Source organism: Natrix helvetica, assembly GCF_964273705.1.
Source record: "Natrix helvetica genome assembly, chromosome: W".
Lineage (NCBI taxonomy): Eukaryota > Metazoa > Chordata > Lepidosauria > Squamata > Natricidae > Natrix > Natrix helvetica.
The window spans coordinates 41,702,052-41,715,959 of NC_138555.1; the positions used below are offsets into that span (position 1 = coordinate 41,702,052).

The 13,908-nt window shown below is 42.9% G+C and overlaps 1 protein-coding gene across 1 annotated transcript in view; it reads right to left on the bottom strand.

Annotated features, from left to right (window-relative positions):
- The window catches only part of LOC309400477 (ubiquitin-conjugating enzyme E2 S), a 34,594-nt gene extending 21,768 nt beyond the window's left edge, over positions 1-12,826 (bottom strand). Inside the window, exons 1-2 of the mRNA XM_081968997.1 lie at positions 12,373-12,826; positions 2,068-2,215 (exon numbers count right to left, since the gene is read on the bottom strand). Of these exons, the coding sequence (XP_081825123.1) occupies positions 2,068-2,215; positions 12,373-12,375 (151 nt within the window). The 5' untranslated portion in view covers positions 12,376-12,826. The remainder of the gene's footprint in view (positions 1-2,067; positions 2,216-12,372) is intronic.
- Between the last annotated feature and the right edge of the window lie 1,082 nt (positions 12,827-13,908).

Genomic DNA, 13,908 nt, shown 5'->3' on the forward strand with positions numbered 1-13,908 from the left:
ATTATACTATGAAGCAGCAGTTTTAACAACAATTAGCGATTGGATTAACCTAACAGAGGATAGAATATTGAATATTGAGGGTTATGATTTGGTATATGGCTGGCATGGTTATTTAATATATGACAAGAAGGCCGACAAGATCTTTAAAAGTCATATTTTAAGGAATGCCTTACTGCATGTCTGGAAAAAATATCAATATAGGCTAAACGACAAGATACCTATGTGGGGGGTGACCAGACACGCTATAGAGAACATAAGTATAGAACAAAAACAAGATGTAACTACATATGCGGAACTTCTTAGTATGGATAGAGGTATACTACAGTTAAAATTTTTGAATGCATTAAGAGACGAAAGGGTAATTCAAACCTGGTTTCAGTATGGTCAGTTACAGGCTAGATGGAAAAAAGACCAGAAAACTGGTATCATCCAAAATGAGGATAATTTGATAAAACAAATTAGGGACCAGGGTCAAATGCACATAAAAAGGTTGTATAATGTATTGATAGAAATAGACTCAGAAACAGAATTAGTTAAAGATTGTATGATAAAATGGGCACAAAACTTTGAAGAACCAATAATGATGGAAACATGGGAAGAAATCTGGGTAAGAAATGTAAAATTTACACAAGCTCAGAACTTGAGAATTTCTACAAGATGCTGTACAGATGGCATTTAGATCCAAAAAGGCTAGCCTGTATGTATCCGAATCTACAATCTAAATGTTGGAGATGTGACTGTGTTGGTGCCACATACTACCATATTTGGTGGACTTGTAAAAAAGTTAAAGCATTTTGGATAAAAATATGGTGGGTTATTCAAAATATTTTGAAAAAGAGGATAAAGTTCACACCCCAGTTGTTTTTGTTAGGCATAGTTTCAGATTGTACTGTCATAGAGACCAATCTGATCTTGAACCTAACGACGGCAGCAAGATTGTTGGTGGCACAATACTGGAAGAAGGAAGAGTTGCCCACTATTCAAGAATGGATGTTAAAAGTAGTAAACTTAGCAGAGATGTCCAAAATTTCAGCGTATCTGAAGGATCACTCAGATGAGACGTACAAGCTGGATTGGAGAAGATGGATTGACTATATTCAAAACAAATACCGGGCTAAAAAATTTCAGTTAGCTTTTGAATGAAGGCATAAAGAATGTTACAATTTATTCAAAGTTAGTTTAATAAAGGGGGAGTTAAAGCACAAGAATAGTAACATGTTAAAATTAGTTAGCTTATGTTAGCGTATGGTTGTTAAATGTCTATACCCTGTATTTTGCTCTGGGAAGTCGGGGGGAGGGAGGGTGGGAACAGGGAAGGGTAAGGGGGGTGATAATTGTAAAATTTATTAAAATTTTTAATTAAAAAAAAAGAAAAAAAAGAAAAAGGGCACGCATAGCCTTTAGGCAACTTATTGAGTGCTCCTGGGGGCTGGGGCAAAATTGAGCAAAAAACGGCCCGTTTTTGCTCATTTCTGCCCTCTCCAGCCCCCAGGAGCACTCTGAAAGCCTCCTAAAAGCTATACACAGCCATTTTGGTGAAGGGGGCGGGGCTTTGGGAGGCAAAAAATGCTGTATTCAGTGTATAAGACGCACCCAGATTTTCAGCCTCTCGTTTGAGGGAAAAGGGTGTGTCTTACACTCCGAAAAATGCGGTATTTCTGATTTTCAGCAAAACCAATGGTGAACCAATGGTTCAATTAATGACTGTGGCGTTCACGTAGCAACCACCGATTTGCTTAATGGCTGCCACAAAAAAAAGGAAGTAAAATCATGTTTGATATGTTGCTATGCTCTTTACAACCAACATGAGTTACAACCATGATGGCCAGGCTCCATTACAGTCATAAAATGAAGGAGTAGAATCTGTATGAGGAATATCTGCTTGAGTAAAGCTCACTTTTCCAACATCCAACTTTTTCCTTCCTATTGACCAATAACTCAAGATAGGCTGCTTTCTCCAGTATGATTCTTTGACTAGAGCAGTATAATCACTGCAGTTCAATCTTGAGATGCAACCCTTATATGAAATCCCCAAAGATGAACCCTCTTCAAGTAACCTTCTCTTACCAGGTCCTTCAATGGTGACCTGCACGTCTGTAATGTCCTCCTCATTGGGGAACACCTTGATGCCCTCGGGTGGATCTGATGTTAGAGTGGAGACTTCCTTGTAGACCAGCCGGATCACATGTGGAGGCAGGTTTTCAACATTGGAATTCTGAAGAATTAAGAGAGATGGGAGAATAAAAGAAAGAACATGGCTCTCATCTAAAAGAATATCTTACTGGGTGCAGCAAGGGACAAAATGCTCCAAACAGCACTGACCAACACACACCCAAAAGACTTTCCATGACACTGTAACATCTTTACTCTGGACTTAATAGGTTTTGATCAGCAATGTCTTCTTCAAAGAATACTTACAAAAGCAAAGCTTGTACAGATTTTTAAAAGAATCTACATTTTAATCATTCAAGTGCATAAGGCTGCTTAATCTAAATGATCAAAGCATACTTTTAAAATATCCTTTCAAGTAAATGTTTCATTTTATCTTTAGTCATATGCACCCTCTAAGGATAATTCTTTAGGATGTGGATTTGTACATTATCGCTTTTGAAGGAGTTAAAGCTGACTCAGGAATAAAAAGGAAAAAACATTAAGTGAGACCAACAGATTCAAGAGCCTCCATGTCTACATGGGAAAAGGCAGAACCTGTTTCAATAGAAATAACGTTTCTATTCTACTCACTTAGAAGGGATACCTGGGACTATTTGCTTCCGGGTTCCTTGTCTATCTAAGATAGGAATAGGCAGCCTGCAACCTTACAGACTAAATTCAGAAATTGACTGTTCAAATCTATATCAAGATTTTAAACTCTCAACTCCAGCTGTCTACTGCAAATGCAAGAAAATGGAAGCAGAGAGAAAGAGGTGCAGAAAAATGAGTGGGGGGGAGAGGAAGGGTATAGTAACTCCATTTCAGCATCATCCCCTCCTAGTCAGAAGACCCCTTTCTCATCTTATCCCAGAGTTGCATCTCTTTAAGTATGTTAGGAAAAATGACTCTTCCCACATGTTTGTCATTTGAATTAAGAGTCAGAATGCTTCACTCTTGAAACCCAGATGCAGGTACCCAAGCAGCAACCTGCATGGCCATTTCTCAAGTGTATTTGGATTTTTCATCTGGTAGTTTCAAATAACTCATGAAATATGGGACATGCATTTCCAATATGCACTTTTCCCTATCAACACTCAGCACAAATATGCCTGATACAGGTCATCCTTGATTTACAATTGTTCACTTAGTGGCAGTTTGAAGTTATGATGGGCCTCTCCAGGGCTATTTATGACCCAGATTCAATGTTCTGATGGCTGCCCCTCCCGCAGTCACATGATCACAATTTGGGTGCTCAGCAACCAGTGATTTGCAGGGATGCAAAACATCACATTTTACGATTTTTTTGCTAGGAATCAGTAGACTTTAAAAGACTTGTGTACTTCAACTCCCAGTGTTGCCCAGCCAGCCTGGGCTGGCTGAGAAATACTGGGAGCTAAAGTCCACAAGTCTTAAAAATTGCCAAGGTTGGACATCCCTGCTCTAGAGCAGTGTTCCCCAAACCTTTGGGCACCAGGGACTGGTTCCATGGAGAGAGGTTTTTCCGCAGACCAGAGGGGGTATGGGTTCGTGTGCTGCCTGCATCCCGTGAACAGAGCTTCACTTGTGAGTGTCCCAGTTTCTGGCATGCTGCACACTGGTGCTGCTCGCTCGCCCCGCCCAGTCTCTGCGTTCCACTGTCCCAGCCTGCCTCCCCTACTCCCTTCCCTGCAGCCCTGCCATGCTTGCCTGCCTTCCACGCGGCCTTCCCGGTGTCCCTGTGGCCAGCTTGTGAAGGCAGGCAAGTGGAAGCCTGCGTGAATGGCAGGCAAGCATGTTGGGGCCGGCTGGCCATGGGGAACAGAGCTAGCAGCCTACTCCCTTCCCCACAGCCCTGCCATGCTTGCCTGCCTTCCACGCGGCCTTCCCAGAGGTCCCCCACACCCCCTTGCCTTCTGAGGTGCTCCAGGAGGGCAGGCGGTACACATGTACAACATCCCTGGGACATCCTCCTGGACGCCACCGCCCCTCTCAGCCCCAGAGCAGCAGCTGCGTCTCCACCACAGGCCGGGAGCCAACCTCAGAAGGCAAGCGGTCGTGGGGGACCACCGGAAAGGCCACGTGGAAGGCAGGCAAGCATGGCAGGACTGCAGGGAAGGGAGTAGGCTGCTAGCTCCCTTCCTTGCGGCCAGCCGGCCCCAACATGCTTGCCTGCCTTCCACTTGCCTGCCTTCGCAAGCTGGCCAGCGGCGGCAATAGGGGCAGAGCTTGCCTGGGCTCTCCGCCATCCCGGAACTGCGGCCTGCTGGGAATTCTCCTGCACAGACGCGCCTGGCAGCAGCAACAACAGCAGAGCACACCCTGAGAGAGAGACAGACAAAGAAAGAAAGACAAGAAAGATAGAGAAAGAGGAAGGGAGAGAGAGACAAGAAAGAAAAAAGAAAGAAAGAAAGAAAGAAAGAAGAAGGGGGAGAGAGAGAGACAAGAAAGAAAGAAAGAAAAAGAGAAAGAAATAGAAAGAAAGAGGAAGGGAGAGAGAGACAAGAAAAAAAGAAAGAAAGAAAGAAAGAAAACTTATGATCACAATTGAGCCCAAAATTTTGGTTGCTAAGCAAGAGCGTTGTTAAGTGACCTTCACATTTTAAAAGTTGGCCACGCCCACCTGGTCACATGACCAAGCCATGCCCACAGAACCGGTAGGGAACATTTTTGGATTTCACCACTGGCTCTGTGTATGCAGGCGGGTGCATCCTTTATACCTTGGAGGATTCTCTGCCATCCAACCCTCTGACCATCCTGCCATTGTGGAACTGCTGTACTACAGACAGTCTTCGAGTTACAACTGTAATGGAACCTGCCCATCACGGTCATAACTCACAATGAAGAAAGCAGGAGGCTGCAAAAAGAAATATGGAAAGTTAGCAGCATAATGCTAACTAATAGCTCTGCAGAGGTGGTGTTGCCACACAGCAACATCAGGAGCAGAATCATGGATTCTATACAACTTTTGTTGACCTCATGAAAGGCTCTGATACCGTCAGCTGCCAGGGCTGTGGAGGATCATGGCAAAGTTCAGCAGCCCCACTGTATTTAGTCAGAAACAGATGGTCCTTAATTTATGACCAGTTGCTTAGCGACCATTCGAAATTCTAACAGACCAATCTGGGGGTTACGGGATTCAAAGTTCTGACAGTTCTTTTCCCTCCCCCTCCCCAAATGTCCACACTTCATGTGGCAACCAAGCTGCATTTATAGATGTTTGCAACATTCTACAGTCACATGACTCCATTTTGTGACAGTTTTGCCCAAACCCGGGATTTAGTTCCAGTTTTTGGCAAAATCAGCTCATAGCGAACTATGGGTTTCCTTTAATGACTGCCACAAAAAGTCATAAAATTGTCTGATTTCTTCTTTTGGAACATATATATATATAATTCTGTGAATGTTTCTGTTGCAAAAGTTGAACAGATCTGTCAGTGTCAGTATTTGGTTGGTTGATGGTCGCTGGAGGCTGGCTCGAGCAGCCAAATGTCTTGTGCCAACTCTGTCGCATGGTGATTTGGTGAAACAAAATCACATGGTGAAACTTTCACAGGATTAAATATATATATGTTCTAAAGAAAGAAATCGAAGAAATCAGGATGCTGGAAGAAGAAAGATGGAAAGTTAGCAGGACAATAGCTGGCACAAGAGATCATCACCAGTTTGTGCAGGTTGATTCAAATTCGATTTCTGTCAGCGAAGTTTCAAATGACACAATTAACTTTGTGGCCAAAATGTTCAGTACTGTTGATCCAAATTTAAAATTGGCCGACATATTTCCTAGTTGCTATGTTGCCTGCATTTGTGACAAAAAATGGTGGGTAGGCAACATTGTGGAAATTTTGATCGAACAAAATGATGCATTGGTAATATTTATGCATCTCCAAGGCCCTGCTCATTCATTTTATTGGCCCGAAAGACAAGATGTTTGTTGGTTTCCTGAACCACATCTTATTTGCATGCTTCCATTGCCTTCAGTTATGTCGTCAGGTCAACAGTATCAATTCCCAGAAGCGACACTAAAGAACGTGGTGCATAAATTCAATAATAAATAAGCAATTGTTGGAATTTGGCAGTACGAACAGTACGGACTTGGGATCCTGAAACAAGAAACCCAGCTGTGGCTGGTATTGCATGGCTATTGGGCGTGCCCCCTATGGCGATGGGATTGCTGGGTCAAGTGCCTCAACTGGTAGTGACAATGTCACCATGGACCAACGCAATATAATAGTAGTAGTGTCGTCTATATAAAACAAACAAGACAAAAAAGTAATAGAATGTGAGGCCCACAGAGTGCTTAGATCTGGCCCACGGGGCCACCCTGGAAACAGTGAAGGGCCAGCCCGCAGAGCCTCTGCCAGCAAAAACAGAGCTTGGAAGGGCCACATGAAGCCCTTGCAAGCTCCGTTTTTGCTGGCAAAGGGTTGCAGACAAAACTGGAGCCCAGGAGACCGTTTTTGCTGGCAGAGCGCTCGGGCCACCACAGGCGCCCCTGACACAAGTGATGTTGAGCTGGCCATGCCTACCCTGGCCAGGCCCCCCCCCCAGCTCCCCGAGGTCAAACACAACCTTGATGCGGCCCTCAATGAAATTGAGTTTGACACCCCTGAACTATATGTTTTTGACAGTTGAAATAGTACAAAGAGACGAGGTGGCACAGTGGTTAGAGTGCAGTACTGCAGGCTACTTCAACTGACTGCTAACTGCAGTTCAAATCTCACCTGCTCAAGGGTGACTCAGCCTTCCATCCTTCCGAGGTGGGTAAAATGAGAACCCAGATTGTTGGGGGCAATAGGCTGACTCTGTAAACTGCTTAGAGAGGGCTGTGAAAGCACTATGAAGCGGTATATAAATCTAAGTGCTATTGCTATTGCAGCTCTCTTTCAAAATAATGTTTGATGGTTAGCCACTTTGAGAAGTAGTTTAGATCTATTATGTCTGACGATGGCATGGTGAGAAACATTGACTACAATATAACCGTGGGTTGTACATTAAAATACCCCTTTGCCAAAGTGTAAATACAGCTGCACACATTCTTGGGGACTTGAACTACACTAATGAAAAGCAGTACCTTAATACAGAGTTTGACACTTGAAAAGGATACTCCACAGAGCTACTGTTGATGCCGGAGCAACAGTATTTATTACTTATTTTCCTTAGTAGCCTTTTGCCCACAAAATCTGATTTTCTTCAGAGACTGACTATTTAAAAAAAGTTACAGTACAACCTATCCCCAACGATGGTAGAAATGACTGCACCTGTCTTATGTCAGTGACTTATGAAGTGACTGCATAAACAGAAGCTGAATAACTTTGGATGTTATGAGAATGCTATCTCTTGGGAGCAAAAGCAAGACACAAATAATGTACCCTCAAATCCAGCAAGGAGAATACAAAGCATTCAGGCAAGATTGTTGTGGTTTCCTATCCTAACAGTCCCAGTTTGCCTACATAGGGCAAGAAAACTTTTAAGTTAAGAGTTCATCCTTGTTTAGCGACAGTTCATAATTCGGACAAAGATGAAAAAGTAATTTAATGGCCAATCCTTGCATTTGCTTCTCAAATCTGTAAAGCAAAGAAAAGCTGAAGTAAAATCATGGTCCTTGTTTCACTTCCTGTATTTTTCAGAGTATAAGACGCACCAAGGTTTTGAAGAGGCATTTTAAATTAAAAAAAAAGTTTTTGCACTCCGCAAACCACCCAAAAACGCCCCCCCCCTTTTTTTTTAAAGGGGGGCATGAATAGCCTTTAGGAGGCGTGTAGAGTGCTCCTGGGGCCTGGGGCAAAAACGAGCAAAAAACAGCCTGTTTTTCATGGAAATGGGTCTGTTTTTTTGTCAAAAAAGGGCATGCATAGCCTTTAGGCAGTTTATAGAAAGCTCCTGGGGGCTGGGGCAAAATTGAGCAAAAAACAGCCCGATTTCGCTCATTTCTGCCCTCTCCAGCCCCCAGGAGCACTCTGAAAGCCTCCTAAAAGCTATACACAGCCATTTTGGTGAAGGGGGCGGGGCTTCAGGCAAAAAATGCTGTATTCAGTGTATAAGACGCACCCAGATTTTCAGCCTCTCTTTTGAGGGAAAAAGGTGCGTCTTATACTCCGAAAAATATGGTAGGTCCTTTGCTTAACAACCAAGCTGCTGGCCTAAATTGTAGATGCTAAATAGGACTACCTGTACAAGAAAAGTGCTTTGTCCCCGCTTTTTTGTACACACTTAAAAAAGCACTCAATGAAATCCAAATGTTCAGGAGATGAAGTTATCAGAGACTCTTAGTTCTGTCCTGTACCCACAGGCATCTTCTTTTTTTTTTTCAAAAATTTTTATTGGTTTTTACACATATATGGGGAAAGGTAAATGGGTATACAAAAAAATTTTGGCAGCTCCCACACTGGTGTTAGTAACCCATCCAGCACTCACAGTTTTAACAATCTTAAAAACAAAATACAAAAGATAAGCAGAAAACAAGATCTTATTCTGTAATGTTAACCATGTGTTCATTCATTTTCCTTTGTCACTTTCTAAAATATCACCAATTGCTATTTATTTCAAAAAAAATTATTTTTGTGATCTGAGCCTTTTCGATATTGCTTCTTCCTCCCTGCCCCCAGAGGAGCCTTCAGCCCCCCCCCCTCCTTCTTATCCTGCACCATGCTGCCCCTCCCACCACCTTCACTATGTTCGTCCTCTAGGAGGAGAGAATTTTTTTTTAATGAAGGCTTCCGCCTCCTGTACTGTATTGATTCTAATCCTATTTCCCTCCCAAAATATCAACATTCCTTCTGGCAATAACCATTTAAACCAGACTCCTTTATTACATAATTTCTTTGCTAAGGAGGAATATTTCCTCCTTCTGTCTCTTATCTTTTTTGGAATCTGCTTAAGAATGGTGATTTCTTTATCTTCATATTTCAATGGTCTCTCCCTTTGGGTCTCAAGTACCTCATCCCTTGTGGTCCTCCTGAGAAATTTAACATGTACCTCCCTTGGAACATTATGACTTCTAGCATATGCTGAATTTATCCTATAGACTAGATCCATATCCCACCACAGCTGATTTTTGTCTCTCTTAATATAATCTGCTAATATTGTACTCATAATATCCTTAAGGTCTTCATTTTCTGTCTCTGGTAGGTTCTGGAATCTAAGAAAAAAGGACATTCTTTCAAATTCTATTTTTGCCAGAAAGTTTTCCAAGTCTGCATTTCCCTTCCGGATTGTTTTAATTTCTTCCCTCAGTCCAGTCGCTACCTCCTCTAACACCGAAATCTTTTGTTTATTTTCTGCAATATGATTTTTAACGTCTCTGAGTTCTTCTTTGAGTTCTGTCATTTCTTTTTTCAAATCATTCTGTCCCCTCATCAGTTCTTGGAACATTTGAGTAACAGATAGTTCTTTTGATCCCTCCCCCGCCCCCTCCTGCTGTAATAATGATGTAATCTTTGTCTGTTGCATACTGGGGCTGGAGGAGGCAGATGTGGGGGCTGAGAATGACTTGCCCGTCGGTATTTTCTTCGGCCCCATTTGTTTAGAGTTCAGAGATATCAGTCTTTTCCCAAGAAAATGGCGTCTGAGGATTGCGCAGCTGTGCCGGTCTCCAAAATACAAAACAAAGCCGAAAGTGGCCGTTTACACTTCACAGTTCCAAGGCACCGAGGCAAACTAATGTAAAGTATCTAATCAACAAAGTTCAGTAGAACCACTTTTCGGGAAGGAGTCTCGGTTTCCCTCGGAGAGAGTAATAAGGCAGAAGGTGATTTCAAAGGGCAGACTTCATTTATGATTAGATCAAACAAAGAAGGGCGTGCACCATCTTAGCTCCTCTTTCCACAGGGAGAAAGAAAACAGAAATCTCCATCCAGGTTTTTAAAGAAAAAAGGCTCCACAGTCATTCCTAGCGATCGTGATAAAGATCTTTCACCATTGGCTAGCTCAAGTGACGACTCAGCCTTTGTTGTCTCTCTTGTAAGGGAGATCATTCAAATGCCGCTTATTCCGAGGGGAGGTTAGAAGAAAGAAACACCCCCCTCTAATCTCCATTCAAATAGGATGAACACAAAATTTACAAAGGTCTGCTGCTTTTCCTTTGATCAATCAGAGGGTTCAGGATGGTTCCCCTAACATTAGGATCCTGCCGCACTTCTCCAAATGTATTCTTTCCTCTGGATCCATTCGGCAAAGAGGCAGGCAGCGCAATGCTGTCCCTGCACCCCCCCCTCCGTTCCCCGGCCCCTAGGCGAAGCTGAAAAGCACCCCCGCCGGCTGCCGCCTTTTGGGGGGCTTCAGCAAGCCGCCCTTCGGCAGGGAAACCCCTTCAGGGCCCCCTGTGCTCCTTACGGAGCCAGCCGGGGAGACGAGCGGCAGACAACACGTCCGTCGCCTTCAGGAACCAGAAGTGAACTCCCCCACAGGCATCTTCAATCTTCAGTGAAGTCTCCCTCCACTGCCATATATTACTTACCAAGTCTGACCCTTGGAGAAAAGGCCAAATTTAAATACACTTGAAGGCATGCAAAAGCCCAGAGACTGTGCAGATTCCAATACCGAGAGAAAATATTGAAAGGATATGTGGAATAGTGCACACAAACACAACTGTGCACTGAAGAGAGCTAAAGGCCTAAATGGATGATATCAGAACAAGACTTTTAAAAGACTAACATTGATCTTAAAACAGTATTGTTAATAAAACCATTAAGATTCACAGCTTTGATTACTGTAACCCACATTTACAGTGCTAATGAGTGAAAAAGTTGACAAATATGGAATAAAGAATATTTGTAGCTCAGGGTTAACATGAGGGGTCCTTGGTGCTCTTTGAGTTTGCTTGTTTTCTTGCATACAATTCTTTACCCAAACTAGGTAACACCATCAGTGCTAGTGCTAGCATCACTATCACTAGCAAGCTCAGAGAGCACTAAGGACTCCTCAAATATGGAATATTCCTCTTTGAGAAAAGGGGCAACTTCTCATATCTGGCAGGAAGAAAACATGCAGTTACCTAGATGCCGGCCAAGAAAAATGCACACCACTTTAACTTATCCAGATGATATTCTGTATCAATAAAGATGTGCTAGAAGCTGTCCTAAAGCACTGCATTCCAGAAAAATCAAGCTTATTTATGTAGTTAGTGGTTAGAAATTTATTTTCCTTTTAATGGTTAGAAATCTATTTTCCTGTATAAGTATTTGTGTTTTTTAAAAAAAATATATTTATTTATTTATTTTCCAAAATTTATAGACCGCCCCCTCTCCCCGAAGGGACTCGGGGCGGTGTACAGGCATCTCATTAAAAACAGGTACAAAAGATAAATACCCTTAAATATGTTCCCTTAAAAGCGAATTAAACCTAAATTCAACTGTACAGAATAATAAAAGTTAAAATCAACTAAAACGCATACCCCTAAAAATTTAACAATACAGACTTGAGGGACTAAAATTGGTATTAGGCCAGGCCCGCTAAATTGAATATCCTCTGGTCTCCAGAAAATATGTTTTCATAAGAACTAACCATAAGATATGCCACACTTGTTTCAGGGCAAAGAGGTTGGAGGGGGCAATAAAGTTAGAACAAAGAAATAAAGAAGCAAAGTAATTTCAAACATTAGTTTGAAATGTGACATACTTCATAGTGTCTAAACAAAACTTTAACCTTCTTCAAACTATTTAAGCTGCAGAGATCTAAAATGTTAACTGAATGTTCAGAAAGACTGAAGGCCATGCCACATCTCAAAAGGCAATATTTGGGTCCATTTTTCTGCATACTATTATGTCCCACCCCACAATCATTTACTCAATTTAACATCCAACATACAAGTAGAGCTGAGAAGTGCTCGGCATACTGAAAGATACCATCCTGTCCCAAAATAAAACTTTGATAACTGTTCACATTTTCAGTGTAGAAATCTAATGCTCATCAGAAGGCCAAAGATCACAAAATCTTGCACAAAGCAGCTCAGGATTTTGGTCCCTAATTAGTACTATAGCAGTAGACTCAGACACTCACACTCACTGCCATGCTACTGGATTTTTGCACTTGTGCTTTGCACGTGTGCCTGCAACAGCACAACCATGTAAGCTCTCCAGATTCTACTTTGGGGAAAGAGTTCAAGTTCACCATCCGTTAAGGTTTACCCACATCCCGAAAGTTACCCATGTAAACCCATCCAAATTCTGGGGAGTCCCAGAGACCAAGCTTCAAACTTCGAACAAGTGGGCAAGGAAACGACACGCAGCACTAAAAGCTACTCACCATTGTGTTGGGTCTGCACGGAGGTTGCAAAGTAGCGCAATTTACCCTGATCTCTGGAGGGCTCACATACGCGTCTTAATCGATACTTAGATCCCTTCTGATCAAGGAACCTATCCTTAATTGACTTGGGGTTTCAGACAGCCCCCACCGAGTGGATATTGGATCTTCTTGTTTCGGAAGTTTGCAAATGTATATATTTTCCTCGTCACCCCCTCCCTTTCTTCTTCCTCCTGCTTCCTCTGAGACACCCCAACCACCCAATTCCACTCTTCTACCCTCACTTTAATGAGAGTGGCATCTGACCAACAAACGATTTTATAACCTTCGGTCAAGATCAGTCACACCCCTTTAGAACCCCGGCTACCCAATCAGGCCCGGTAGAACGGAGAGAGTCCGGTCCACCCCCTCCCTTCTTGGGTCCTCTCCTCGCTGAGAACCGTTGACAACCAATGTCCGCGACAGTCGGCAGCCAATGGGGATAGGCGTAGTGGGGAGGCGGAGCCATAGAGCTTCATTGGAGGAATTTGAATATGAACGCTTGGGCAAAGTGGCGTTTAAAAGGAAGATGGTTTATCTACTGTAAGAAGGAACTAAACGACGGGCGGGTTTCAAATTGTTCGATTGATGGGAAGCTTTACCAATAGAATGCAAGTGTGGCCGAAAGGCGCTCGCGTAAAAAATCGCAATTGAGGTGGCTGTGCAGCCGATGGACGACGACAAAGTGGCCAACGAGGAAAGCCTTTTTAATCCTCTTATTCAAACAAAGCGGGCAGGGTCCTAATTGGTCAAAGAAAAAAAATAATCCCGCCCACCAGGCAGAAGACGCATCTAATTAAAACAGAAAGAAAAATAAATATGTTGATACAGTACTGATAATAATGCACAGGGCGGGGGATGCTATGAGATTTTGACAGAAAAAACAAAACAAAACACAGCTCAGGCATAACCAATTTACACACGTCTCCCCTTCTGAATACGATTTCTTCAGCCTTCCTGTGCACTGGGACTACAACTCCCAGAATCCTCACGGCGTTTGGAAATGGGACGGGTTGAATTTCAAAATATCTGAAGGGCAGTGTAAGAAGTTAGCACCCACCCCTCTCCTAGAAGAATGAAATATTCTAGCGTTGAAAGAAATGTCCTTCTGGGTTCGGCTCCAAGTGGGGAAAAAGACACTGGAGACATGGAGGCTGCTTGGAAAGATGGTTTTGTAGGAAGTTATCACCCAACCCTCTCCCAGAAAAATGAAATATCCTAGGAAATGTTGAAAAGGCAGAATATTGTATTTCCCTGGATGTGAAAAGGAAGAAACATGTTTTAAATTGAGAATAGCTCCCTGTAGCTTCCTGCCTCCACCCACTTTGTCAATGGGCCATTAAGAAGGCCAAACCACCCTTTACATAATAAAGAGTTCTCCCCTTCAGCTCCAGGGGGTTGGGAAGGCATGATAATATAAGCCTTTACTCAACTGACCACATGGCATCTGAGAACAATATCCATGCCTGCTGCCTTAGCCACTCCCCATTGATCCAATTT